This window comes from Pithys albifrons, chromosome 1 (assembly GCF_047495875.1).
Source record: "Pithys albifrons albifrons isolate INPA30051 chromosome 1, PitAlb_v1, whole genome shotgun sequence".
NCBI lineage: Eukaryota > Metazoa > Chordata > Aves > Passeriformes > Thamnophilidae > Pithys > Pithys albifrons.
Genome location: NC_092458.1, coordinates 80,810,925 through 80,838,023, shown reverse-complemented (window position 1 = coordinate 80,838,023; position 27,099 = coordinate 80,810,925). Strand labels below are relative to the sequence as shown.

The 27,099-nt window shown below is 38.1% G+C and overlaps 1 protein-coding gene across 21 annotated transcripts in view; it reads left to right on the top strand.

The window, feature by feature from the left end:
* Positions 1 to 27,099, top strand: part of DLG2 (discs large MAGUK scaffold protein 2) — a 1,023,852-nt gene that overhangs the window by 566,021 nt on the left and 430,732 nt on the right. For 4 of the 21 annotated variants that reach the window (XM_071556513.1, XM_071556504.1, XM_071556475.1 and 1 more), the window contains exon 1: positions 16,594 to 16,911. The exons of the other annotated variants lie outside the window; for them this stretch is intronic. In XM_071556513.1, the coding sequence (XP_071412614.1) occupies positions 16,594 to 16,911 (318 nt within the window). Of the gene's footprint in view, positions 1 to 16,593; positions 16,912 to 27,099 lie in introns of those variants that run through there. 21 annotated transcript variants of the gene reach the window in all.

Genomic DNA, 27,099 nt, shown 5'->3' with positions numbered 1-27,099 from the left:
TATTTTCTGTTTTCCTGATATTTAAGCACTTCTAGAAGAGGCAGATTATTTTTGTTAATGGTGATGCTTCTGAAAATGCAAGCAAATTTGGCTGAGTTACAATCCAGAATTCACACAGGGTTTCCATATATTTGCTAGAGGCAATAATTAAGTCTTCAAAGAGCTATTTTTCTTGCACATCCTGAAGGTTCTTACTGCTCCTACTGCTAACCAAAGTGCAGGGGTATTGTTTTCCCAGGGATTAAGCATGATTAGATCCAAGATGAAGACAGCCTTTTACTCTAACAAGTCACTCCATCCTTGGATGTCTTTATTTACTGGAACAGAAAGCTGAGAGTTTTTTTGTTGTTTTTTTGTTCCCTAGAATAATAAGCCCAACTGAGAAACAGACTGTATTAGTTTGAGAACAGCACTGTGTTAACACAGCTACATTTTGAGTCTGAGTAGCTTTGAAACTGGGCATTAGTGGTTACATGAATCCATCTGTCTAGATGGGTTATGGGAGAGACAGGATAAGGAAAGTGCATCTGTGAACCAGGAGGGGAGAGGGAAAACTTCATGACTCAGATAACCAACTCCAGGGCAAATTAGAGTGCAGGGAAATAACAAAAGACAAACAAACAAACAAAAACAAACCCAAAACCTAAACTCACTTTCACACTAATCTTGGATGCTTGATTTATTCATGCTTGGTAATTCAGCATTTGCTCAGCCTTGTAAAGCACGTGAAATGTATAAGAAAATTCATGTTGACATCAGCTACATTATTTGGTGGGGGTTTTTGATCTTGTTGAAAATTAGACCTGAAGCTTTCAGCTTCAATAGTGAGAAAATTAGACATACGCCATGACCACAGGTGACAATGTTATTTTAAATGGTTTCCTCAGTGGAACATAGAAACACTTTGGCAGAAGAGGGGGCCAAAGTCAGCAGTCACAGGAATGATTAAGTTTTTTAGCCATAAGATCTTGATTATCTGCACACACTCCTTGTTGTAGTACAGATGAGAGAGAAGTCTTGAAAACTATTTCATCTCAATAACCTTACTTTAATTCCAAAGGAGAATGGAAAAAAACACATATTCCTAGTCATTACTAAAATATCACGAATTGTATCTTTTCTTCAGACCAAGGAATATGCTTTGCCCAGTTAAACAGTAGGTGCATATGATGTTCCATATGGGTAAGTGACTTTAATGATCATCCTGAAAAGCTTAATCAGATGACAAATATAACATCTGTTTACATATCTCCATTAGAGATAACTAACATTCTTTTCAAAGTCATCCTCAGGGTCTGGGAAGATAATATCATGGTTCATTACTGGAGAAATTGATGATTATTCTTTTTGTAGTTAACATCAATAACTACAGAATTGCAAACGGTCTTGTAAAATATGGAAATTACCATAATCAGAATGATTTAGGATCTGATAGGATCTGGCTCTAAAAGCAGAAATCTGAGTATAATGAAGATTGAAATAGTAAGGACTAGATTCTGAACTGCTTTTGACTGTTTAAATATGTTGTTTATTTGCATATAGGGTGGGGGACAGAGCTTTAATTCTCTGTATCCTCTCATTAGTTGTATCCAGTGCAGTGCATACCTTCTAAGGTATAGGTCAGTAAATTGTTCTGGTCATGGTGTCATTCAGCCATTTGTGAGACAGGTTTAGAGTTACAAGTCAGAGCAAATAGGAGCCTTTCCTCAATGAAGGAATTTTGCTTATTATAAATTGACTAAGAGGGTTTTAATGTCACACCAAGTTTCTAGATTTAAACAATAAGATTAAATTAATTATTTTTAAGGACTGAAACTTAATTGGGTCTGAGTTTTTGCCTTATGAATGCTATGATATTTTACACTTTACAGGTGAATTGACAGCTTTTGTGAGAAAAATATGTAATTGAAAATAATTTCCACGTTGGCAGTGTTGGATGCCTTGTGGTGAACATTTTCCTGTTAGTTCCATTAAAATATCACAGTTTCAGACAAAACCCATGTGATATTATTCATCTTTTTGCTGTGTTTGAGCCCGTTGGTTTATGCTGAGCCCTCTAGGTCACTTGTGAAGCAAGATTCTCTCCCTAATCTGCTTTGTGATTACTGAGATGTGCTGTTAAGGTAATACTATCAAAATTCTTTCATGTATCCTGATATACAATATTCCCAAAGTGCTCCAGATTTGTAGGTTCATTGTTTCACAGTTTTCCAGATATATGATAGTCAAAGCAAAGAGATTTGAACATTGCAAATGAGATTTATAAAACAATACTTTGTTTTAAGCTACACTGGCACCCTGTTCCTTCCCTCAACAGATGAATACCATAGTAACTCAGCTGAGCCCTATTGTGCCATTTCTTATTTCCATGCTTAACTCATACTGAAAGTAGAGGTCAGTCACAAAGTTGTTCAAGTAATTACATGGGAGATGAAAGCCATTCATGAACTGGTTGCAGAGACAAAACAGGTGGTCCTGGTGAACATAAAGCTGACCACAAACCAGCCCTTGCAGCCAAAGGAAGCCAACAGTCCCCTAGGCTGCAATAAGTTGAGGTAGCAGGATGAGGGAAATGATCCTTCCCCTCTGTTTAGCGCTGACCAGTTCCTTCCCACCCCAGCTATTAAGTGATTCTGTGAACTGGGTCTCCATGAAAGTATATATGCTGTCCTTGAGTTGCTGACAAGAGTAAACAAGAAGAGCATGGCAGCTCAACTGGAGTACTTTTGTTTGTTTGGTAGCTAGTGAGGATACCAGAAAACATATTTCTGACTACCCTTGAACTATTTACTAATTTCAGTAGATTTTGTTGAATAGTTGTCAATGCAGAAAAGGTTCTGGAGGTCGCTTAGTTCATCACACAGGCAGAAGTTCAATCAAACCAGGTGGTGACACATTCTATATACCAATTGACAGTCAACTGTTCACACAGATGGATAGAAAACAAAGATGTGTGCCCAACCGTTTCTTGTACTACAGTAAGGATTAGCCAGTTTAGTGACATCAGTTTGGAGATGAAGTGCAAAGTAAATGTCACAGATTTTACTGATGTTACATGTTGTACCTAAAAAAGTATAGTAGATTTTGAATGTTCTGTGGTGGTATTAAAAAAAAAAGTCTATAATGATGAATCAATATAATGATTAGTGGGGTTTTGGTTTGCTCTTTTGTTTCTGTCAAAACCAAAATGTATCTTGCAGTATTTATTTGTCTGTGTTTTGATGCTCAAAGGAAGGAAGAACATGAAACAACTTTCAGTCTACCTTTTAGCAAAGTGATTAGGATAGGAGTCAGTTTCTGGAAGGTATGTGTTTGAGAATGGAGAAATCAATGTAAAGTATGATCAGCTTTAGTTTAGAGAAGTGACCAGGACCATAAAATCTTGGATTAAAGATTCTTTTCTTTTTTTTTTTTTATTTTAGGATTAACATTTGTGGTCTGAGAGTTCTGGTATCATCATTTATCTGTGACACATTTAAATTAGAGTCACAGGCAATTCAATCCATAATGAATTGTTATCAGCCAAAATGAAGCTAGATAAGTTCAGAGAATGAGTACCTGATTGCTAGGCTATTGTTACCACTACTAAACAAGCTAAAATTGGCTTATGGGAAGATGAATTCAGGCCAGACACCCTGCACTCAGTGTCAGGCTTTTCCTGCTGAGGGTGAGGTCAATCTTTTTGGCTGTGCTGTATCCACTTCTCTTGGAGGACAGGCTTCTCAGCACACTGTTGGCTGGGATTATCTGTTTTTGCTGGACAGTTTGAGCAGGATCCTGGATTGAGATACTCTGGAGAGTAAAAAGACTTGGTTTTAGGTCAAGATAAGTCTGTTGAGTCACACCTAGAGTAAACTCAAGACTGTCTGTTAGACTCCGTGTCACCTTTATCTTGGGTGAGAGCTTCAATACATTAACTTGTGGAAAATGACATCCTATTTCCAGCAGTTATGTAAATATAGCTTTTACTTTGCTTTCCTGTTTTGAGCAGGTAAATCAAATACAATCTGAGTCATGATGTGTATTTTGTGTTAGTTGAAGCAGAAGACAGGCTATTTCAGTAAGAAGTAAGAAAAAATACTGACTGCTAATATTTATTTAGTATGAACCTCTGTTTTAATTGAGCATGGAGGTTACTTTTGGATAGCAAATACATATATATTGGCAAAGCACTGCTGACAGACCTTAATAAAAGCTGTCTGCTGTCTGTACAAAGAGAAGTGAATGTCAAATGCCTTAGAAGATAAAAATAATGAAGTTGAGTGAAGGTCATAGAAAACATTCAGTAGAGAAGTTATTTGCCTGGCTTTATGTATAGAATTGATTTTTGAATTTTGCTGCCAAAATTCCATCTATACACAAATTACTTTATGCCTGTGAATTTTTTTGTAAATCATTTTGCTATGTGGAGATAAAAATCTCTGAATATATTCTGTATCCACACTGCTTACTTTCAACTTGCAACACAAACAGAATTTGTAATTCAAAAGCATGCACGTGTGTCCTCAAATACCCCAGAACACATGGGAACAGGTTTGAGGAATACAGTCAGTGCAGTAGCTCGGGGCGCAGGTACAGTGTGAGCTGCCGGTTGGGCTCTGGGGGGGCAGGAGCACCAGGCAAGAGGCCATGAAATGACAGTCCTTTCCATCAAAGGGCACAGGGACCTGTGGCCCGTCCAGGTGACTGGACTGAGAGATATGGCAGGAGCCAATGACTCCAGACTTTCCCAAGCTTAGACTGTGAAAGGATAAAAGCTCAAGGGTTCCTTTGTTCAAGGCCCCTCCTCAGGGACACCAGCTTGAGCTGTTATTTAGTTATTTTACAATGAGTAAATTATTTGAAGGATTGAGGTGACTGAGACTCTGCTGTGGGAAACCTGGGTTGAGCCAATGAGGAAACCTGGTCTGATTGGGTGAGTGTGGGGGGTGTAGCTGCAAAGGGGCCTCGGTTGCAGCTCAGATGGTGAAAGTGTGACTGCCACAGTGGCTTCTGGATGATCAGACAGGGAAGTTTCCTTAACAGCAGGTCCTCCAGGATCTATGTTCATTTATTTCATTCCTTGATTCCTTTGATTTGTGGGTCATGACCATGAGCAGAGCTGTAGTGGAGCTGAAGACCACATACTGCAGGGAAGTCCTGAAGCTGGGACTGGTGGCCCCAGACTGGGCTGAGATGAGGTCCTGGGCTGTGTGGTGAGTGGGGGAGGACATAAGGGAGATGGGCAGGGACAATAAGTCCTCTGAGTGCCCTCAGGGCCCTGACACTTCTGTTGGTTATAGACTGTTGGTTATAGGTGCATTGTCCTGCAAACCACTCTGCAAAGAATAAAGGATTTAGAAGGCATGCAATTAAACCTTTCACTCTGTCACACAAATTTTTTCAAAAAACTTTAAAAATCTAATCCCATGACAATCTACTAACAGCTGCCAAAAGTTGTTGACAACAAATGTATACTTCTTTCCTGAAAGGGAAAAGACCATTAGTATTTAATGTAAACTGGTGTTCTCTTTTGCTGTGTTGGGTGTCCTGGGATAATTAATATGAGTCTGATTTATTTTTGATGACTTTTATAGTTTCTTCAGTTTTCTCACATTCTTTCAGCTTGTTGGCAGATCCACATAATGAAGTTTCCAGAATGAAATAGTTTTTCACCTGCCAAGATCTAGTCAATGTTTTTTAAAAATAGTTGGAAGGAAATAATCAGATAAATAAGGCTGAGTTGATTGTTGCCAACTACTTTTGGAAATAGGAAACAATTGTACCTTCTATCAAACAGTTTAATCCACATTAAGGTAATTTTCTCATGTGGTTTATACTGGATGGGTGTCTCAAGTAGAGATACCAAAGAATGACTGAGCAGTCAAACCTCAAAAGATGTGCTCTATACTGGAGGATATTTGTTGAGCATTTGTAGCTCTTCTATAAGTATTAGTGGTTTTAGTAAACTGGGCAAGCTGTTCCTGTGCTCAATCACATTCATGGCCGTTTTTCCCCTTAACATCTAATCACATTTTATTTGCTGGAGATTGTGTTAATTGGCCCTTGCCTTTTGCTACACAGCTCTGAAGAGTTTGACTTTTCTGTAACTATCTATGTTAGAAGAGAGGCAGCTGAATTTGCCCCCTAACATCTTTTCTGACCCAAATGACATCACATGCTCCAGTCTGCTGATCTTCTTGATGACTCTCTGCTTGATTCACTTCAGTTTGTTGATCTCTGTCTTTTTCTGGATAGCCCAAAACAGACACAGTACTTCAGATGTGTTTTCATAATATTCAGTGAAGTGAAGAATTACTTTCCGTAATGTCCTTTCTATACTCCTACAAATGCAGACCAGTAAATGGTTTACCTTAATTGCTATAAGGGCACACTGCTGATTCCTGTTCAACTTTTCCATTGGGTCCCCCAGTTTTTTCTCCACAAGCCTATTTCCAGCCCTTCAACCCCCAGCCAATTCTGTTGCATGGGACTATTCCTCCCAAGGTGCCAGACTTCACATTTCCTTCCTTGAAATTTATGATGATTCTTTCAGTGTACTTCTCCATTCTGTCAAGATTCCTATGAATGACAGTGATGCCTATAAGTGGATCAACAACTCCCTCCAATATGTGAACTTTGAATTTTTTATTTAAATTTGTCCTGTAACCTTCCCATGGACTGATATTAGGAAGACCATTGTTTAGTACCCCAGATTCTCCTCTTGCCTTTCTTGAAGATAGGTGTGATATTTGTGTATTTCAGTTATCAAGATTCCTTCTGACACTATAGCCTTTCAACCATGTGAGACATCTCACTACAATGTTGTCAAGCTTCCCAAGTACTTTTGGATTCATCCCATTCAGTTTCATGGACTTGTGTATATCCAACTTACTTCAGTGATCTCTATCTTCATATGCCTGTGTTGTGGGTGGCATCTTAGGTTCTGGACTCTACTACCGATTGTAGGCACCAGGGAGGCTGAGAGCAGACCTTACCTATGAAAATTGAGAACGCACAGTTATTTCATGACAAAGGCTTTTCCATGTCTTTGTCACTGTGTTCCCACATTTCCCTTTGTCTTCCTTTTTGCTGGTGTACCTATATAAATTTTTCTTGTTACTCTACTTGTCCATCTCCAATTCTAATTCCAGCAGCACTTAGTAACTCTCTTTCCAGACAATTTAAATAACAAAGAAAACAGAGCTCTCAAACATCTTTGTAAGTAACACTATATGCTCAGTTGCATTATTCCAGAATAATTTCTGAGAAGTACTAAATATTAGAGATTTCGAGTAATAGTTCCCTATTTCTTCCTAATGATAATTTTTTTATTGAACTCTTTCTCTAAAACTTTCTGTATTGATTTCAGAAGTTAATATATTCTTGAGCTGAAAGAAATCTGAAACACTGTTGCTGATATGCTTCTTTTTTCCTGTTATAATTTTTTGCAATCATTATATCTATTTAAGAACATATTTAGAAGAAGTTATTTTGGCATAAAAGCAATTCACTAATCAGTCATTAGTCATGAGGGAACAAAATTATGTTTGATTGAAATGGTAGATGAACATGTCATGATGCACTAGTTAAAAATACACTTTCACATTTGTGTAAAGTTTTATTTTTAATAAAGACTCATGCAATGGGTTTGGTAGTAGTGAGACAAAAATTCAGGAAGTGTCCACTTTTCCAGAGTTATCTGCCAATGGCATTTTTTATTTATGTTTGGGCCATCCAATCCATATTTATTTAGTTAGTTATTTTCATCTCCTGAGCTATAGTTAATTATGTACATTATGGAAGAATTATAACCATAGCTTCTACCAAAGCTTCCAATTTGAGTTTTGTTTTATCTGCAGGCAGTGAGTTCCATAAACTAACAATGCACTTTAGAAGAACAATTTTTACAACTATATTAATTATTTACCATATTTTTTTCCATATCTTTCTTTGGTCTCTTGTGGAGACAAGTAATATTATTCTGGTTAAGAAATTCAAGTAGTATGTACACATAAATTATTTTTATGGATGAGCTGGAATCCTTTGTATAAATGAAGATATTGGTGCATCACAGTTTTAAGAAACTTAGTACAAAGAAGAAAAGCCAGAGGATATTTCTGTAATCTGCATAGGAAGGATGTAATATAATTTTAGCAAAAGCAAACCAAACAGAAAGTCTTTAATGTGTATCAAAATGGAGTAAGAAATTCTATAGCATAGTGTGCTATCAAAGTAATACTGTTAACTAAATAATAAAGAAGTTGTGTTTTAAGGTGTAAAAAGTGATGTAAAAAATTCAGAACATTGCACAAAGGCTCTCTTTAATCCTGACATACTTCAGGATATTAAGGAAATTAATACAGTTTGCTATGAATGGTCTTGCAAAGACTTCCCAATTACGTGGATTGATTTTATAAACTTGTTTTTTCAATATTCTAGGGGCTGTTCATTCTGGTTGGTTGGTTGGTTGGTTGGTTGGTTGGTTGGTTGGTTGATTTGTTGGTGGTTTTTTGTCATAGGGTTTTGGTCACTCACCTGTCACTAACAGCTAGCTATCACACAAACCTGGAAAGGTCTAATCCTCTTTAGACTGGATAAAGTTGAACGAAAACAGTGAAATGTTTATGGAATTGAGCTGAATTATGAGGGACTATTTATTAGACTGGATAAACAGACTAATAAACTGTGAGAGCCTTTCATTTGAGCTTAATGATTACTGAGAGGGATAAAGAATGATTTAAAGTAAAATTAGGAAGTAGAAATAAATTGATGAAAACAAGGAGATGGAAGATGAAAGTAACAGAGGCAAATGTTTCTCAGAGTGAGAACTGTTTGACTGAAGAGCAGCTTTTTTATCTAGATGTTTGAATTTGTTTCAATAAATCATGCAAAGCAAAAAACCCCCTTGCAATACAACTATTACCTAGTTTTCAGTACAAGACTACTCAAGTGTTCTTTGATTTGCTCTTATGTCTCCTTTAGTAATGTAGACAGTAGTTCTACCACAGAATCAATTCAGTTGGAAAAGGTCTCTGGGATCATGAAGTCCAACCTGTAACTGAACACCACCATGTCAACTAGACCATGGCACTAAGTGCCATATCCAGTCTTTTCTTAAACACCTCTAGGAATAGTGACTCCACCACCTTCCTGGGCATTCCATCCCAATGCTTAATCATGATTTATGTGACAAAATTTCTCCTAAAGTCCAACCTAAACCTCCCCCGGTGCATCATGAGACTACATCCTGTCATCTTGTTGCTAGTTGCCTGTGAGAAGAAGCTGACCTCCACCTGGGTACAACCTCCTTTCAGGTAGATGTAGAGAGTGATAAGGTCTCTCCTGAGCCTTCTCTTCCTCAGGCTGAACAACCCCAGCTCCCTCAGATGCTCCTCATAGGACTTGGGCTTCAGACCCTTGACCAGCCTTATTGCCCTCCTCTGGACACACTCCAGCGCCTCAATGTCCTTCCTGAATTCAGGGGTCCAGAATTGGACACAGTACTCAAGGTACTCAGCCTTACCAGAGTCAAGTACAGGGAAAAAATCACTGCCTTGGTCCTGCTGGCCACATTATTCCTGATGCAGGCCAGGATGCCATTTGCCTTCCTGGCCACCTGGGCACACTGTTGGCTCATGTTGTTTCCTGTCAGTCAGAACCCCGAAGTCCCTTCCTTCCTGGCTGCTCTCCAGCCACTCTGTCCCCAGCCTGTGGCACTGCATGGGGTTGGTGTGGCCAAAGTACAGGACCCAGCACTTGGTCTTGTTGAACCCCATATTGTTGGATTTGGCCACCTATCCAGCCTGTCCAGGTCTCTCTGCAAAGCCCTCCTGCCGTCCAGCAGATCAACACTCCCTGTCAAGCTTGGTGTCATCTGCAAATTTGCTAATGGTAGACTCAACCCCATCATCCAGATCATCAATAAAGATATTAAACCGGACTGGGCCCAACACTGACCCCTGGGGAACACCACTGATGACTGACCATCAGCTGGATGCAGCTCCGTTCACCAGCACTCTCTGGGTGCAGCCATCCAGCCAGCTCTTAATCCAGCAGAGAATGCCCAGGAGAATGGCATGGGAGATGGTGTCAAAGGCTTTGCTGAAGTCCAGATAGACACATCCACAGCCTTTCCCTCATCCACCAGATGGGTCACCTGATCATAAAAGGAGATCAGGTTGGTCAGACAGAACCTGCCCCTCCTAAATCTGTGCTGGCTGGGTCTGATGCCCCGCCTATCCTGTAGGTGCTATGTGAGCACACTCAGGATAGTCTGCACCATAACCCTGCCAGGCACCAAGGTCAGGCTGACAGCCGTGTAGTTTCCTAGATCTTCCTTCTGGCCCTTCTTATGGATGGGCATCACATTGGTCATCTGGGACCTCCCCACTGAGCCAGGACTGTTGATAAATGATGGGCATGGACCTGTTGGATTTGCCACTTGGCAATATAAAATATTTTTTTTCTTTCAGCAGCTAATATGCTTTTCTTGTGAATAAGCAGGCTGGGTTTACATCCAGTAATACAGAGAAACTACTTTTTATCATAGCCATTAGCTTGCTTTCATTTATTTGTACAATGTTAGCCAGACAATTGTCAGTTGTTTAATCTGCTGTATAACACACTCAGGAATTCTACTCTGTCCATCCTACATTAAGCTCAATAACTTCTAGCTGTACAGAAGCAAAGAACAATGTGTCCAGGCCTTTAAGGTCACTTGGTGCAGATAAGATGTAATGTTATAGATGTGCCAAATAATGCCAATAGATTATTTTCACTCTTCCAAGTAATGAAGACTAATATTAAGAAAAAAATAACCAAAAAATATACAAGCATCTTATGTCTAGAGTGACTGTGTTTATGGGTAACGTTCATTATAAAGCCACCAAGGATTCATGTTGCTTCTATATCACCCTTTCTTGATTCAGGTACCATCTTTGTCATAGAAATACCCAGCACATGGACCTGTATGTAATTCCTTTACAAAAACACACTAGTATGTTTCTGCTTGAGAAATATTTTTAGGCACTGTTTTCATCTGAAGTGAAATCTCACAGGTGACCAGATACAGACATTAGAGAAGCAAGACAGATTTTAATTATTCATTTAATATTGAATCAGTTATGTTCCATTCAAATGATTTTACTTTTATCATGAAGTTTATGTTAGTTAAAACAAGTTTTGGCTTTCTAAAGGCTGAAGAGAGAGGTTACCAACTTAAAGTCTTGATAAAGTGTGCTATAACCTTGTCTTTTTTGGCTGTGTTGTCTGATCACATCTTTCTGCTTTCTGTTCATCTGCAGTAGAAACTTTTAACTACACCACAATAAGGCAGTACCAGAACAGTGCAAAACTGTTTAAATATGTGTTTCAAGCATAACACAAATAGCTTTGTAGAGAAGAAACAATTTGTCATTGTCTACTCATAAATTTGAGATAAGCTCATTCAAAATAACTCTAATGGGAAGTAATCGGTTAGAAAGAGAATATTGTAATAGGCACTACATCTGAAAAAGACTGCCTGAGTTAACTAATTGACATTTTTATTTTCTACATGGATAGCCACCATTCGAATAAAAATTCTAGCTCAGTAATACTGTCCTCTTTCTTTATATAATTCATGCAGTGCATGTATCTTTATGTGAATGCAATGTGACTGTAATAAAACTCCTGATTAACCTATTCTATGGATATCTCCTGGGTACTTATGGTACACTTTCTGTTTATGCTTCTATCTGAATGGAAACCCAGCATAGTTGAATTTCTCTTTCAAAATCAAAAAGCACCTGTCACAAATAGGTGCGCCTCCAGCTTCCTTTGCCAGCATGGCAATATGTGGAGGAGAAAAGGTCTTGGCTCTGTGTAAGCTCTGCTCAGCAACACACATCTCCAGATTAACTGTAGCCCGGTCAAAACCAGCACATCTCTACCTGCAAATAGCATGTCCAGTAAGGGAATTTTCTCTGTGGCCAGGGAAATGCCCTTGTATTTCACTGCACTGAAATTTTATGAATCTTTGATTCTCTTGGATTTGAAATTGGTAAACCTGCTGCACTGTTCTCCACCAGCTTTGACATGATTGACTTTGACTTAATATTCCCATCTGAGGATTGTTTCCTTCTCTTGATATAGTTCCTTTCCAAACCCTTGTCATTTTTCTTTTTCATTGTACCTTGATTTCTAAATTATTGTCCTTATGTTAACCCTAGAAGATGCAGCTAACACTGTAAATAGATATGTTTGTAACTCCTTAAGCTTTACTAGCTTCTCATAAAAATGAAAAGAACACACCCTTGATCAGAGGCTGATCCCATGTGCAGGGAGCTTCATCTCAGTGCTGTGCTGGTATTTTTGTATAAAACTTCAAAGATTGAGACCCATCCTCTAGTTTAAAGGTTATAGGGATTGTAAAACTTTTTTTTTAAGTAAACAAAATATTACTCTTAAAAGCCATTGATAGATCTTTAATGAAATTTCCTTAATGGCGAATTTTTTTAGTATAACCTTTATTTAAATTTTTCATCTACTGTTTTATTTTTGGTGTTGTAGTCCTGCGTGCTTCTTGCCTTGAACACCTGGAGGAAGAGAGCAGTGGACAGGCCTGAAATAGAAGCTGAGCTGTTTTGCTGTTTTATTTCAGCTGTGTACTTCCCCACCCCATATGTTGTGGTTTCATTAAATGAAGTGGGGTATTTTTCATTTTACATATGAATAGTTAATGGAAATCAATTTGTGCAAGATTTCCTAGGTACCTTCTGATAGCAATGAGTTCTGCCAAGTCAGTTGGCTCCTGGCCTAATCTTGGACTCCTCACAACCATTTCTTCCAGCCCATGTCACCACTGAGATTAATATTTCTATACAAGCATAATTGCTTTTCAGCAACCAACCAACAAAAGAATATGCAAAGAAATTGCATTTGACTTATTTCAGTAGCCTTGCTATCATGTTAAAAATTGTTCTCATTATTCTTCTTTCAAGAAAAGTATTTGTAGAAATTTAGGATCACTAAATAAGTTGGTTCACTCCATATTTATTCTTACTTTGATCTTCTTTTATTCTGTATATTTTATGGTTGCATAACATTGCACTATTGGTTGGAGGGAAAAATCTGTTACTACATCTAAATCATCTTTGCCCATGATTCTAGCTTCCCTTTCAGTACTCTATTAATAATTTTTGTTTCCCATATGCACTTTTGGTTTCCCATATGCACATTTTTGCCTGAAGCAAACTATTCTCAGCATTTATTTTTGGTGTATGTCCAACATTGCTGTAATCCAGTTACAGTTATTTGTGCTGGTAGAATATCAGCTAAATCTATTTCCTCTATTTTCTCATGCCTACTAATATTTTAAAAAGAAAATTAGTGAGATTTTTCCACAAAAGTATTGGGTCAAACACAGTTCACATCATATATTGTACAATATTCAGTTTTGCTTTGTGCACCAGTTACTATCAAATTAGGATGACAGTTGGGCATGTGGATTTGAGCCATGCGTTAATCCAAGTTCATCCAGAGGTGCGTGCCATCCTCTCTAATACAATGGCTCAATTACAGCAGATGAAATTGCATTATCTTTTGAATCCATCTTACCATGTTGTCTGGCAATTAGTTGCACATATATATCCCATATTCAAGAGTTTTTTGTCTTACATAGGCAGTGCCAAACTTAAAAAAATAGTGATAGTAAAATCATTTCTTTATAAGATTTATTTTTCATTATGAATTTTCTATGTATGAAATAGTCTAGAAATGTTGAGTAGGTTAAGGGTAAGTTCAGTGGTGTCAAATTCTTTTGAAAAGAAAAATAATTTTTTACACATTCTGATAAGAGGCTATTTCAAATGTACTGTTTTAACAGCATGTGTATAAATGTTACAGTCAAGAGGATGCCTTTGCAGTTCTGCATTGTTCTGATTGGGGTGCAGTAAGGTTGCTAAAATGTCATCTACTACTTTAAAATATAGGGCTAGGGTGGTTTGTGACATTTTAGTGCTGGGTTACAAATGACTTTACTCAACATTTTGTGGGTGGGTGGTCTGAAGACTATGTCTGGTCACAGAACGTGTTGACTCTTTCCACTCCCTAACCCTGTTGAGGCTGTTGCTTGCCCTTACACACACACACACACACACACACACACATAAATATATATATTATTTTGAGTGGCCTTTTTAAAATTTGTATGTGAGCATTTTTTTTATTCTGCAATTATCCAAATAGCTTTGAAAGAGATATTAGAACTATTTTTTTTTTCCCAGTTCTGAGTGGCATTTGAGAAAGGTGCCATAGCATCAGTATATTCTGCTGTGACCTAGGTAGCTTGCTACGTGATAAAAACGCTGATAGTCTTTAGGTGATGGACACTGCTAATACAGGTCTACAATGAGGGAAACAAAAACTGAAATTGTCCTTGTTAGTATCTTTTATATATATGGTATATAAATAAATATGTTACAATTTTATATATATGATTTATAGCACTTAATGGTGATATATATATATTTCTTTTAACAGAGGTAGTCCCGCTGGAAATGATGCAGTAATGACTTGAATTGTCTTCTGGTAGGCAAGTTGTTAGGTGCTCAGGGTTGAATTATCCTTGACCACTAAAGGAAAGCAGCTTTCTGGACAGATCACACACCCTCGCTTCTTATGCTTAAGTAAAATTGCAGAAACATAGATTCAGTCTTATGTATCTTTACATTTACTTTATGTGTAGCAATGATTATCACGTTCTTCCCTTATCTCAGACTTTTAAGTTCTGGATTCCATATCTACACTTGCAATTCGGAAGTGCATTAATGCTTCTTTGTCAAACGTGAGGTGACCTGAACTGTATGCAAAGCTATGTGAGTTCTTGCAGTTGGGTTCTTGTTATGTGAGAGCATGTGGTGTACAATTTTGGCTTTTCAGTGAAGTTCTGAATAAACCTTGCATTATCCCTTCAGTTTAGTACAGCCAGGACAAGCACCTTGAATGAAAATACAGTTAAAACTCATGTAAGTTTCACATGTGGCAATTTGAATTACAGTGTTGTCAAAATATTTTCTCCACTGCTAGAACATTGCCTTTTTTTTTTAATCAAAAATCACTGCCAGGTCTTATTTTTAGGTATTTTAGCAATGTCTAAGCTTTGAGGAATTTCAGGTTAGCAATTTAGAAGGAAATAAATAACTAAATCAGGTTTTTTTTGCACCAAAACATTTGTAAAAATTCATTTGTTTCACTTGAAAGTATATTTGCACATTGTCATAGTCGTCTCTTTGTCTTTGAGATCTTTAAAAGTAGATTTGTTTTAGACTTTGGAATAGTAAAACTATGTGTATCACAAATTCATTTTAATCTTTTGTATACTTAAATCTTAGTTGTACACCAGTATACATGAAAATATTCTATCACACAATATTGTATTTGGATTTAAAAATCAATTTGTTATTTTCTATGGTTAAATGTACCTGAGAAATGCCCAAGTTAAAATAAAATCTAAAAAAATACATACATATATACAGATCCAAAATGCACTGAGTCTTAAGGGCCTAAGGACTTAGGTACCTGAGACTGGAGAATACCCCTGAGCCCTCCAGTTTCTTGGAACAATCAGCCCAGATTAATACACTTCACACCACTGTCACTTCTGTGAGAAAAAAAATAAAATAAAATACTAGCAAATAAAGATTTCAGGAAAATTTAAGGAAAGTAGGTTGTTTTAGTAAGAAAAACCCAAGAGGGGACTTACAGAAATCTCTATGGAAAGTTATTGGCAAGCAACAAACAATTTGTAAGGGCTGAAAAACAGTGGAGAAAATGATACATCAATCAGAATCTTGAAGACCATACACACAAATAAATATACTCACATTTACAAATACAAGATGCTGGAGATTTGTTAATTTATGGCATAGAATTTTGAGGTGGCTTTATTTTTAAGTTCAGCCTCTTGCTCTCTCTGTTAGGTTTACGCACATTGGCTTACACACATTAGCACATACCGACGTTCATGCTGTGGTTTAGCATTTGGGGCAGATAACATTCCTCCCGAACTTGTCATTTGCATCTTCTGATGCAATTTTGTTGACAAGGCCTTTTCAGGCATGCAGGGAAAAAAACCCTCCCGCGTCTGTTTGGATCATTGGCAAAGGAGTATCTTTTTCAGTACTTTGTCTAGATGCTATTTCCACCAGAAAGCACTTTGCCTGTAAAGCTTGTACATATAAATATGCTTCAGCAGGGTGCCTGTGACTTGTGTCAGGGGGCAGCTAGGAAAGAAACTAAATCTTCCTGAAAACTGCAAGAGTGGTTTTGTCGGAATCTTTTTTTCCTTCCCGTGGTTTGCCATCCAGAAAGGGATGCAGGCGTGCGTCCCAGCCACGCAGAGCATTGATTGCTTCTGCCTGCAGCGGGGATGCTGTCAAGTCTCTGCGCGAGTGGAGTCCGGTATTGACACAGAGCTGCTGGGCAGCGGCTCCCGCTGCTCCCCGCTCCCTGCTCCGCCATGCCCTGCCTCTAGCCGCTGCCAAGGGGCTGGGCAGGCCCCGCCACAGGAGCTCACCTCTGCCAGGAGCAGCACTTCCATGCCGAGTGGCCAAAGGCAGCGCCGGGCGCGCCATGCACGGGCACCTCCCAAGGCAGCACAGCTGCGGCCGGGGCGCCGAGGGGTCGGACGGAGGCAGGAATGTGCCTCCCGTCGCCAGGGATGCCCACTGCGCCTGCCGCTGGCACCAGCATCCTCCGGGCCTCCAGTGTAGCGCTCAGGCGCTGCCCTCCTGGAGACCTGGCGCTGCCAACCAGAGCAGGAGCAAGTTTGTCCCTTTGTGGAACACAGTGCGGAGGAGCCCCCCTAAGTCCCCAGCCAAGCCTCAGGGCAGCCCGGGGCAGTGGTGGGCAGAGTGCGCCTGTGCCCACGGCTGGGCCCCCCCGGTGCAGGTGAGCTGATTCTTCACTCTCCAAGCGACTTAGAGGATGCTCCAGGGAAAGAAAGTGAGGTTTGGTGGTGGTGTCGACAACTTTTTGTGATATGTCTTGATGTGTGTTTAGTGGCATATTCTGGAAATTGTATGAGCAAGAGCAAGCTGTTGGGTGGTGATCTCTGTGTTTGAATATTGCTTCTCCAGCGCCTGTGAAATTTGTGGGGTCCTCCTGGGGGGGGTTTCTTGGTCAAATGTTTGGGTTTGAGCTCCAAGGTTCTACGGACTTTGTATTCCATTATGCTGTATGGACATGATGTGTTTATCTCCCTTGGATGTGGATTTTGCCTGCTTCTGCAAACAGCTTGTTTTCAAATATTGCGTGAAGTTAAAAAGATATTTTAAACAGAGAACATGGGAGGGGGTGCTAGATTTATTGATAAGAGAAAGTGTGACCTGTTTCTCCTCTTTGGAACTTGAAATGTAATTGAAATCTGTAATAAATTTGAAATAGCTCTTTAGCTCTTACAAATCTATAGATTTTTATTTAATGACAAGGCAGTGTATTTTCAAATATAAACCAGGCAGGGTATATGATGTATACAGATATGTGTAAGAAATTAGACTGAAAATGATTACACACCAGATAACCCAGGGAAGAGAAATCACAGGAACACCCATATGATGATTAATATTAAAAAGCATTAACACTACTTTCACTGATGCATGTTTTCACCCTTAGAAAACTTTCAGCTCATTCAAATGCTTTTGTTGCAATTTCACACTAAACCCCAGAATTTATTGTTGAAATAAGTTTTGGAAATATATCTTTATTTACTGATGTAGTATACACTGGAGTTTAACTAGCCTCAGCCTACACTGAACATATGCACCCTCTCTAGAGATTAAATCAATTCTTTCATGGAAATGGTTTTAATATATTTTCCCTGCACAGAAAAGCAATAAGGCAGAGGATTGTCAGATAGTGTTGCTGTACTTTTATCTTGTCTGATTATCTAAGAAAAAGTGATGCTTTGGTGTCTGAAAGTAATTGTTATATATATATAAAGCTTCATTATTTTTTTTTGTCTCCAACCTAGTATCAAGTGGGAAAATTAAGTTTTCTGTTATTTTTTGAGTGACCAAAATATTGCATGTGATTACAGTAGGTTTTATACATTTTCTTTCATGTACAAAGCACATACAGCCATTTATGTTGGAATAAAGACAATGTTAAAATAATATATAAAACATAGAATTGGACTTTGTTCCACTTTGAATTATAGAAAGCTCTAAATATTTTTTTAGGCTCCAAAGATTTTTGATTTGAATAAAACATGAAGGGAAAAAAATACCTTCAAAGAATGAAGGTTTATACTTTCAAAGGTGTAGAATTTATAAAGAGAAAATGAAGATATATTATTAAAAAAATTAAGGCCACTTGTAAGACTACTTTGATATCTATGTTATAGATTTATTGTGTAAAGTTGTTTCAATATTTTTAGTGCCCTTGTAATCACATCCCCATGTGGTTAGACAATGTGAAATTGTTCAGGGGTTTGTACTTTATTTAATTTAGAACTCTGCTTTGTAAACTTTCTTTACTGTATGTTCTGAATGCCAACTACCTTATTCTGTTTAGGAAAGTCCCTTTTTTTTTGGTTTCTGACTATAAGTAATCAATTTACCATCAGTCGAACTGATGTTCTGTGTCTAGGGATGGACTGATGTACTTTGGCAAATACTTGGTGGTTTCAGTGTCATAGAATTGAGACATTGTTTCAAATAATGATCTGTTTTTCTCTGTTCAAAGTAAGCACTGCGTACATGGAAAGAAAGGGGAGAGTGTGTATATGTATACATTTATTGTTGTATGTACACTTCGACAATCATCAATTATATTGCATAGAAGGAGTAAGGGAAAACATTACAGAGTTGTCCTTACTAATTTCCCTTACTTCAGGGATACAAGTTGAAGTCAGTGATGTTTTTGGAGGGATATGTTGACTGGGAAATCACCCTTTCTTACTAAAATAAGCAGCAGTAACAACACAGTATATTTGCTGCCCCCCCACTCATTCCACCCGCAAAAAAGTTTAAAATTATTTTAAATGTCCATCTGATGTGTAAATGCGATAATAAATAAGACATTGACAGTTTCAAAGGTGGAGGGTTTTTTCCATAAACTTCTGCACAGATTTTTCTTCTCCTTTTTTCGTAAGAGTACTTTCTTCAAGTCCAAGAAAGATGTAACACCTTGTCAAACTGCTTCTTGATTAGTACAGTATGTATGTATGGCCAAACTTCGCGAATGAAGATTTGGGAAGGGCTGTCCCCATGTGGGTGTGCCCTTCCAGCCTGCGCAGTGGATTTTAGGTGAGGCTCAGCGTGTGCAGAACTGGCCCCACCGTTTAAGTCCTGAGGTTCATCTGCCACGGCCGAGCGAGCTTGGACAGTGCCAGTGAAGTCCTCAGGACTAGAACCTACAGCACCCGGCATTTCCCAGGAGGTCTCCCATCCAAGTACTAATCCGGGGCTGACCCTGATTAGCTTCCGAGATCTGACGGGATCGAATATCAGGGAGGCATTTAACTGCCCAGTTAGTACAGTAGTACCAAATTTAAGGCCCTGGTCCTTCATGCCTAGAGTGTGTGCTAGACAGCTGTAACTAGTGTACACTTTGTCATACTGATGCTGACAAAAATGTTGTTTTTATTGCTAAGTGCATAGCTCCATTTTCTTCACCAGTTTCTTCTTCTTGAGTATGTCTGAGCAAAGAGTCGTACTCTGGTTATTAATATTTAAACTGTCTTAGAAATTCTACTTTGCTAGCTTGCATGACTGCGTTTGCTTGTAGTTTCATGTGGAGTTGTAGGGAGAAAGATGCTCTCTGTGTATCCAAGCAGAAATTCAGGTGGAATTACAAAAAGTACCAAACAAAACTAACCAACCAAAAAGCCAAACCAAATCACAATAAAAGAAAAAGTAAAAAACAAAAAAAGCCACCAAAACCCCATAGCAAAACAAAAATGTGCCAACTCTCTTAATTTTCAAAATGAATTAAAATCATGTTTAGGTGGAAATTTGATTTCAAGACCTATTTTTTTTCTCTTTGCTTTCAGTCCTTTTTGACAAACACATTTATGGTTCTATTTCCTTTATTTAAAAGGGAAAAAAAAGAAAATAAAAGTAAGTTAATAGGCAAGTTTAAAATGTCCCTGTTGCCTGGAAATGTTTCTTGTTTCTTTGCAGTGCACTCACTGTATACTCTTAGTCTCATGGAATCATATAAATTGTGTGATTCACTCAGTGATTTCATACCTAATGTCACTGTTACGCTGTGAGAGTTCTGAGCAAAATTTGGGGATGGAAGAGGAGTTTGCAGAGGCAAGGAGGTGACCTGATGCTTTCCATGGATCATTCTAACATGAGATGACATTTGTAACATTGGATGGACTTTCCATGTAGGCACCTATAGATTGCTGGTACCTGAAATCTAGTGACTAATTTGATTAAAAATACATGTAGCTGAAGGTGTGAAATGAACACATTCTTTGCACTGAAGGGACAGAAGGATAGACGTCTGTATTGCCCTGATTGTAGACTGAAGAGGAAATTGCAGTTTGAGTTGCTCTTCTTAAGAATTCTAAGGTATAAATTTTACTTTGTGTAGTCTCTATGAAACACGGCCTCCTCTAAACACCTTCCCAATATATGTGTAACTGCATGTTTCCAGATTCCTAGGGCTCAGGATTATTCTTTTAAAGGTGAGGAAGGTGTAGAAGTAGATTCCTGTCTTTGGCTGTTTCCCAGTCCACTTTCATTTAGCTAATAGGTCATCTGCAAAAGTGCATACATGTGTTTTGTTTTGAAAACTCAAATGAAAGTGTAGTAGTAGTTCACTTATTTTTGAATAGTTTAATGTCAATGTTGGCTTTGTTGATTTTTTTGGTTGGTTAGGTGTCCGTTATAACCAATATCAGATTTTTTTTTTTATTTTTATTTTTTAGTCTTAAGTTTATAGATGTTTATAGATGTGGCATGACTTTAAAAAGACAGTAAGCAGCCAAATTCTGGAATATCAGCTGAGAATGGTCTTTTCTGTTTGAGGGCCTTTAGTGCTACTGCTGAAATCACAGTATCTTATTGGAGAGCTCTTTTCATGGTGAAACGAGATGATGACATTCTGCCACATAGCTAAAGCAGAAGGTCTATTCCAAGAGAAACTAGCTCTTCTAACAGTATAAAGAAATTATTTGTCTTCAGTTGTGTTTTTTAAAGCTTAGATCATTCCTTTCAGGTTCACAGATTCCTGCCTGCAACTGGCCATTCTTCTGGCAAATCCCAACCGGCTATAAAGGTATATCAAGCTATTTTAGTTAGCTAAGGGAGAGCCTTTCACCCTAATCTAGTCTGTTAAAGGTACAGTAAATAGTAGCTAAACAGCAAATAAACAGAAATGATTGGCTTCTTTTTTTTTTAATCATCAATGCTATTGAGAGCTAGATGCCATAAGTCAAGAGCTAGAGATTTTATGTGATGGACACTGCTAATAAGGATTAATCAGAGTGGAGTACCTGGGCAATATTTTATGAGGAAAGAAGTTCATATTCCATACTCAGGATGGTATGTGCTTATCAGTTGATGTAGGTGACTGCTCTTAATTCAGCATCTTGCCCTGGATTGATCCTCATGCTGCATTTGTAGAAGTAAGATCATTGAAACATTGCTAGCAATCTCTGCAGCTGCCATATCATAGGGCTAGGCTTCCCAAACGCCTCTCCCCACGTGGGTGTGCCCTTCCAGCCTGCGCAGTGGATGTTTTAGGTGAGGCACAGCGTGCACAGAACTGGCCCCACCATTTAAGTCCTGAGGTTCATTTGCCACGGCCGAGCGAGCTTGGACGGTGACAGTGAAGTCCCCAGGACTAGAACCTACAGCCCCCGGTATTCCCAGGAGGTCTCCCATCCAAGTACTAACCAGGCCTGACCCTGCTTAGGTTCCGAGATCTGACAGGTTCGGGTGTTTGGGTGGCATTTAACTGCCAAATGCAGCTGCCATGTAATAGATGTACAAAAGTGGAAATACAAAAGCTGTTAGAATGATCTTTTGGATGATGAGTGATACTGTTCTAATGATTCCTGTATCCAGATCCACTGACTGACAGAGAACTTTGAAAAGTTACAGTATTCTGGGTAGCATTCAGATCTGACACTGCCCCAGGACAGCAGCTTTAGAAAACTTTATGCTTTTGCATTCATGTTTGACTTAATTCCTCTACCAAAACCAGAAAAGCATTGTTACTACTGAATTCATAGCATTTAGGTTATGTTTGGCATAATAAGGAGGTCAAAGCTTTGTTGAGGCCAGCAATTTCCTTAGTGACATAGAGAACACTCCTGGTCAAGAAGTGACATGAAATGTGTCATAACAGTCTTCCCAGGGAAGTAGTGGAATCACCATTCTTGGAGGTATTTAAGAAACACAGACACATAGATGTGGTGCTTAGGAGCATAGTCTAGTGGTGGGTTTGGCAGTATTAGGTTAATGGTTGGACTCAGTGATATTAGAGGTCTTTTCCAACCTCAGTGATTCTATGGATCTATAATATTTGTTTGAAAAGATGTTTCCTTAATGTAATGGCTGCTCACGTGACTCTGACTTGAATGTTATGCAATGAAAAGACAAGAAACTAAACATGCTGTGGCACATTAGGACTATATAACATGAAGAAAAAGAACACCCCAATGTTGTGCTCTACAGATTCAGGAATCTGAACCAATGTCAGTCATTCCAGAATTTCCACCATGTCACAAGGGGTCATTCAGCCACCTCTGCCTGGATTGATACTGGAGCTTTGCTTTGCAAAGGCCATTGGAAGTAAAAGAAGTGTCTCATTCTATTAATGTGTCAGTTATTTCATCATTGTTTAATCCATAATTTTTATTTAATACATGAATAATATTTTTTTATAATGCAGAATTTTAAGTGTCAACCAAGACAGTTAAGAAATCAGCATGGTTACCTAGATAATGACAGTATTGTGCGCAAGATATTCACTATGTTTTCATTTAAATACTGAAATGGATATACTATGTACTGCTCTTTCTAATAATAGTTATGATTTACAGTGTAACTACACATTATTTGGCTCCTGCTGATTGTTCAGTCATAAATATGTTAATGTCTAATTTTCATTTGTTGCACTGTATTTAGAGTTGCATTTAATTAAACCCATGTTTCAAAGTTTCTCCTCCTAGATGCCTCAAGAAGCCAAGAACATTTTCTCCCCTTGACATATAATTTGGCTTCTGGGATTTTCATGGAGGGATTAAAGGGGGCATAGGAAGGGAATTGTAGGGTTTGGACAGGGATTGTTTGTAGCATTGATAATTGGCCAAAACTGCACAAGTGCTCTGGTAGTCCTCCTGCTATTCATAAATTTCTCTAATACTTGACATGTTTATTCATCCATGGGTAAACTGTTTGTCATATTTGAAAAGAGAGGGGCATTTTTCTAGGACCAGACTGGCAGAACCCAAAGGGAGTCAAAACCTTTTTTTTTTCCTATTACTTTTCCTGTATTCTGCCATGTAATCCACTCCTAGTAATATCCAGGCATTTTCACCTAGGTATACCCTTACTATGACAGGAACTTACAACACAGGAAAGTCCTGCAGTACTCTGATGGCACAGGCCACACAGGATTTCAGTCTCCCTGTCTTGTAGACTGACTTGTAATGTTATGGGTTGCAAGATCCCTTTTGTGGCATGTCAACAGGGTTGATAAACTGGATGCTCTCTGGACTAAAAGGAAAAGAAAAAACCCAAAAGGATTGCATAGGAATCAGGCTTGATAACCCTGGTTGTGCTTTGTGTCTAATGTTCCACTACATTTAAATTAGGCATCCAAAGATGCAAAACCTTTACAGCAACTCAACAAGATGGCCTTGGTCTAATCCAGATAGAAGTGAAGAAGGATGATGGGATGATGCATGACAGTTCATAGTTGCACACTGAGCAATGGCTAAGTTTGAGAAAGAATTGGTCAGCTATTTTGACATGACTTGAAGACACAATCTGAAAACTGATTCACTTTTGGAAATTACTATCTCTACTGTTCTGGGCTATGAACACATCAGACTTCTCTACAAAAAGTAAAACCTAAAGGAGTTTTCTGTTTGTAGTAATGACAAGATTTGCAGAGTTTGCCAATTTAGCTCTCTGTTTCCTCTTGTCTGCATGTGGCTTTTGGATGAAGGATAATAAAATTAAAGCCAAAAAAGTCAAGGAAGAATGATGGATCTAATTGCTTTGCTTTTAAGAATCATGTTTTCTTTGAAATAAGCCATAGGTTGTTACAATAGAATTTATAAATTAAATAACTTACATTCATTTACCTTTTTGTATAAATATTTTTTTAAAATACTTCACTTAATCAGATGAATTGTCTCAATAATCACCTTATTTCAAAATATTCTATCATTTTGGGAGTTAGAAATAAGGGAACGAAAAAGGTGTTCTTTATGTATTCAAAACAGAGGTTTTGTAATTTCTGAAATGAATATTTGAAAAACAAACAGCATAATCCTTTTTTTAAATTCCAATTCTGGTATAAGCTTTCTTTTAAGTCACAGGAGTCAATATGAATGCAGTACAAAATCCAATTTAGCAAAATGACATCTGGTTTTGTTTTAGATATATTGTACTTTTATTACAGAGTTTTACCTTTCTGATTAAGTATTTGTACAAGGAGAAGCAGGTTACTTCAGGTGACATTGTTAATATAATTGGTCAAACAGAACATCAGACAAATGTATTTCATTGTACATTCCAAATGGCAGCACAATGGAGAAGTGTCATAGGATTCCTGTAACTGCTATGCTGCACCCAGATGTGAGATCAGTTAAACAGAGACTTTTAAGTCTCCTTGTTTACATTTATTTTTCTTTTAAATTACAATAAACATTTCCTCCATACTAAACTGCTATTTGTTGCATTTGTGATCACAGACCATTTTCCTATTTATCTGTGTGCTTGTTTGTCCAAGTTTTTATGTCGGGACCATGACTCACCTGGGAGCTAAACCCCCATTAATATTCACTGAAAATATGAGTAAGGTCTAAGCTCTTGTTTCCTTTTCCTCATTCTGTAGGGTCTACTTTGTGCAGAATAAAAAAATTTTAAAAATGGGTGTTTGAGAGACCAAAAAGGTGTTTAACAGACCTGTTTCATGACCCAGTTGATGTCCACTAGCACAGCTTCCAGTGCCAGCACGAGACTGTGCACTGAAGCATGTAACAAGAGACATGTCCCAGAAGATAACACGCAGGTGCCTCTTCCAAAGGTAGTGACGCTTAATGCGTAGTCTGATGTGTGCGGTTTGGTTTTGACAACACAGCAGTGCTTGGAGGCCACCCCATGCTAAGTGCAGAAACTTGTAACAAGCTCTTTGCTACCTCCAAGAATTCAGAAATAGTAGTGTTTCACTTTGGAAATGGAGGGGTTTGGGGACACGTTCTCTTTCTGTTTCTAATCTCACTTGCTGCTCAGCAGACACATCTAGGTTCTATCAAAATGTGTCCATTTTGCAGTTGTGGGTATATAAGTCACTTGTCATAGCTCTTGTGTGACTGCAGTTGGGCACACAGGATCAAAAAGCCAAATGGCATTTTGGAAGAAAAACAATCCCAAAATTCCTACCTAGTTATTCACTAAGAAGGTAGCAAAAATATTAGAGCTCTGGTCTTATGTTGACTCTGGGGCTGATGCTGCCACATTTGCTTCTGCATTCTGAATGATCTCTTCACCACCAGCTTACTCAGGGATAAATTTAGAGGTTGGTGCTTTAGACACACCTCTATTGTATTATTTTCCAACAGTTGACTTCTCAAACACAGCTTTACAATGCAATGTTAGTAAGACATATGTTAGAAGATGTAAAAACACCAATCAACTTCAATTACAACTTACACCAGGTAGTACTGAAATGTCTATCCTTAGTGAGTATGGCTCTGCCTCTGTGCAGCAGTTTTGTGGCTAGCTGGCATTCCTGTCTATTAGTAAAATATCTCACTTCAATGACATAAATTCTTCAATTCTTTTCAATTTTTTAGTTGAATGTGTAAACATAGAAAAAGGGTAACTTTGAGCATGCGCAGAGTGTACAAGACCTTTATACATTCACGCTTAAATGCTTGTAATGTTTTAATACAATTATAAGTAAATTATATTCTTTTATGCAATCAAGCACAAGCTAAAGCAGAACAGATATTCGGGTCCTATTTTTTATTAATGGTCAAAACAATGATTTCTTTTGTTTTCTTTCTTTTTCTTTTCTTTTTTTTCTATTCCTAGTATATGGAGTTAAAAATAGTGGTGTTTAAAAATAAAAGACTTCAGCAGTTTGGGCAACATCATATTTCCCCAACAGACATCTATCTCTCTGTCTTATCAGAACTTTGTGCACAGCTCCTAGTTCCAGACTTGGAGAGATTACAGTACCTTCTTCTGCACTTCTTTCTGATATGTAGGTAAACCCCAAATGTGGAAGTAAAGCAAAACAGTTGAACATGAGTACCTATAAAATGTGTAGGTGGAATCCAGGTTCTACTGCAGTTTACTAATATTTTTTTTTTGCTATTTATCCTACTAATTTTTGCATTTGTTTATGAAATATGTGAGAACTCTTGCAGTAATTATGTTCATTTTGTTATTGGCAACTGTATATCTTCAGTTCTTAGTGATTTAATGATTTTAGCATTGCATGTTCAGAGCAGAACAACAGTATCAGGAAATGGGTTATTGGTAGAAATTGTCTGCAGATGAATATCTAGTAAAACCTGGCTAAAGGTGTATCCGTGGAAAATCTGGGCAGAGATTAGAAAGTGATGAGAGAAGAGAGTGCCAGATCTTCATACTTTGAAGGAATCTAGTTTTTGGAAACACTCAGATATGCATCTCCTGACAGCATTAATTGTGGACTCATAGAATAGTCTGTGTTGCAAGAGACCTTCAAAGGCCATCTGGTCCAGCCCTCTGCAGTGCACAGGGACATCTTCAACTAGACGAGGTTGCTCAGACCCCTGTGCAACCTGTCCTTGAATGTTTCCAGGGCATCCACCACATCTCCAGGCAACCTGTGCCATTGTTTTACCACCCTCACTGTAAAAATATTCCTTATATCTAACCTATATGTACCCTCTTT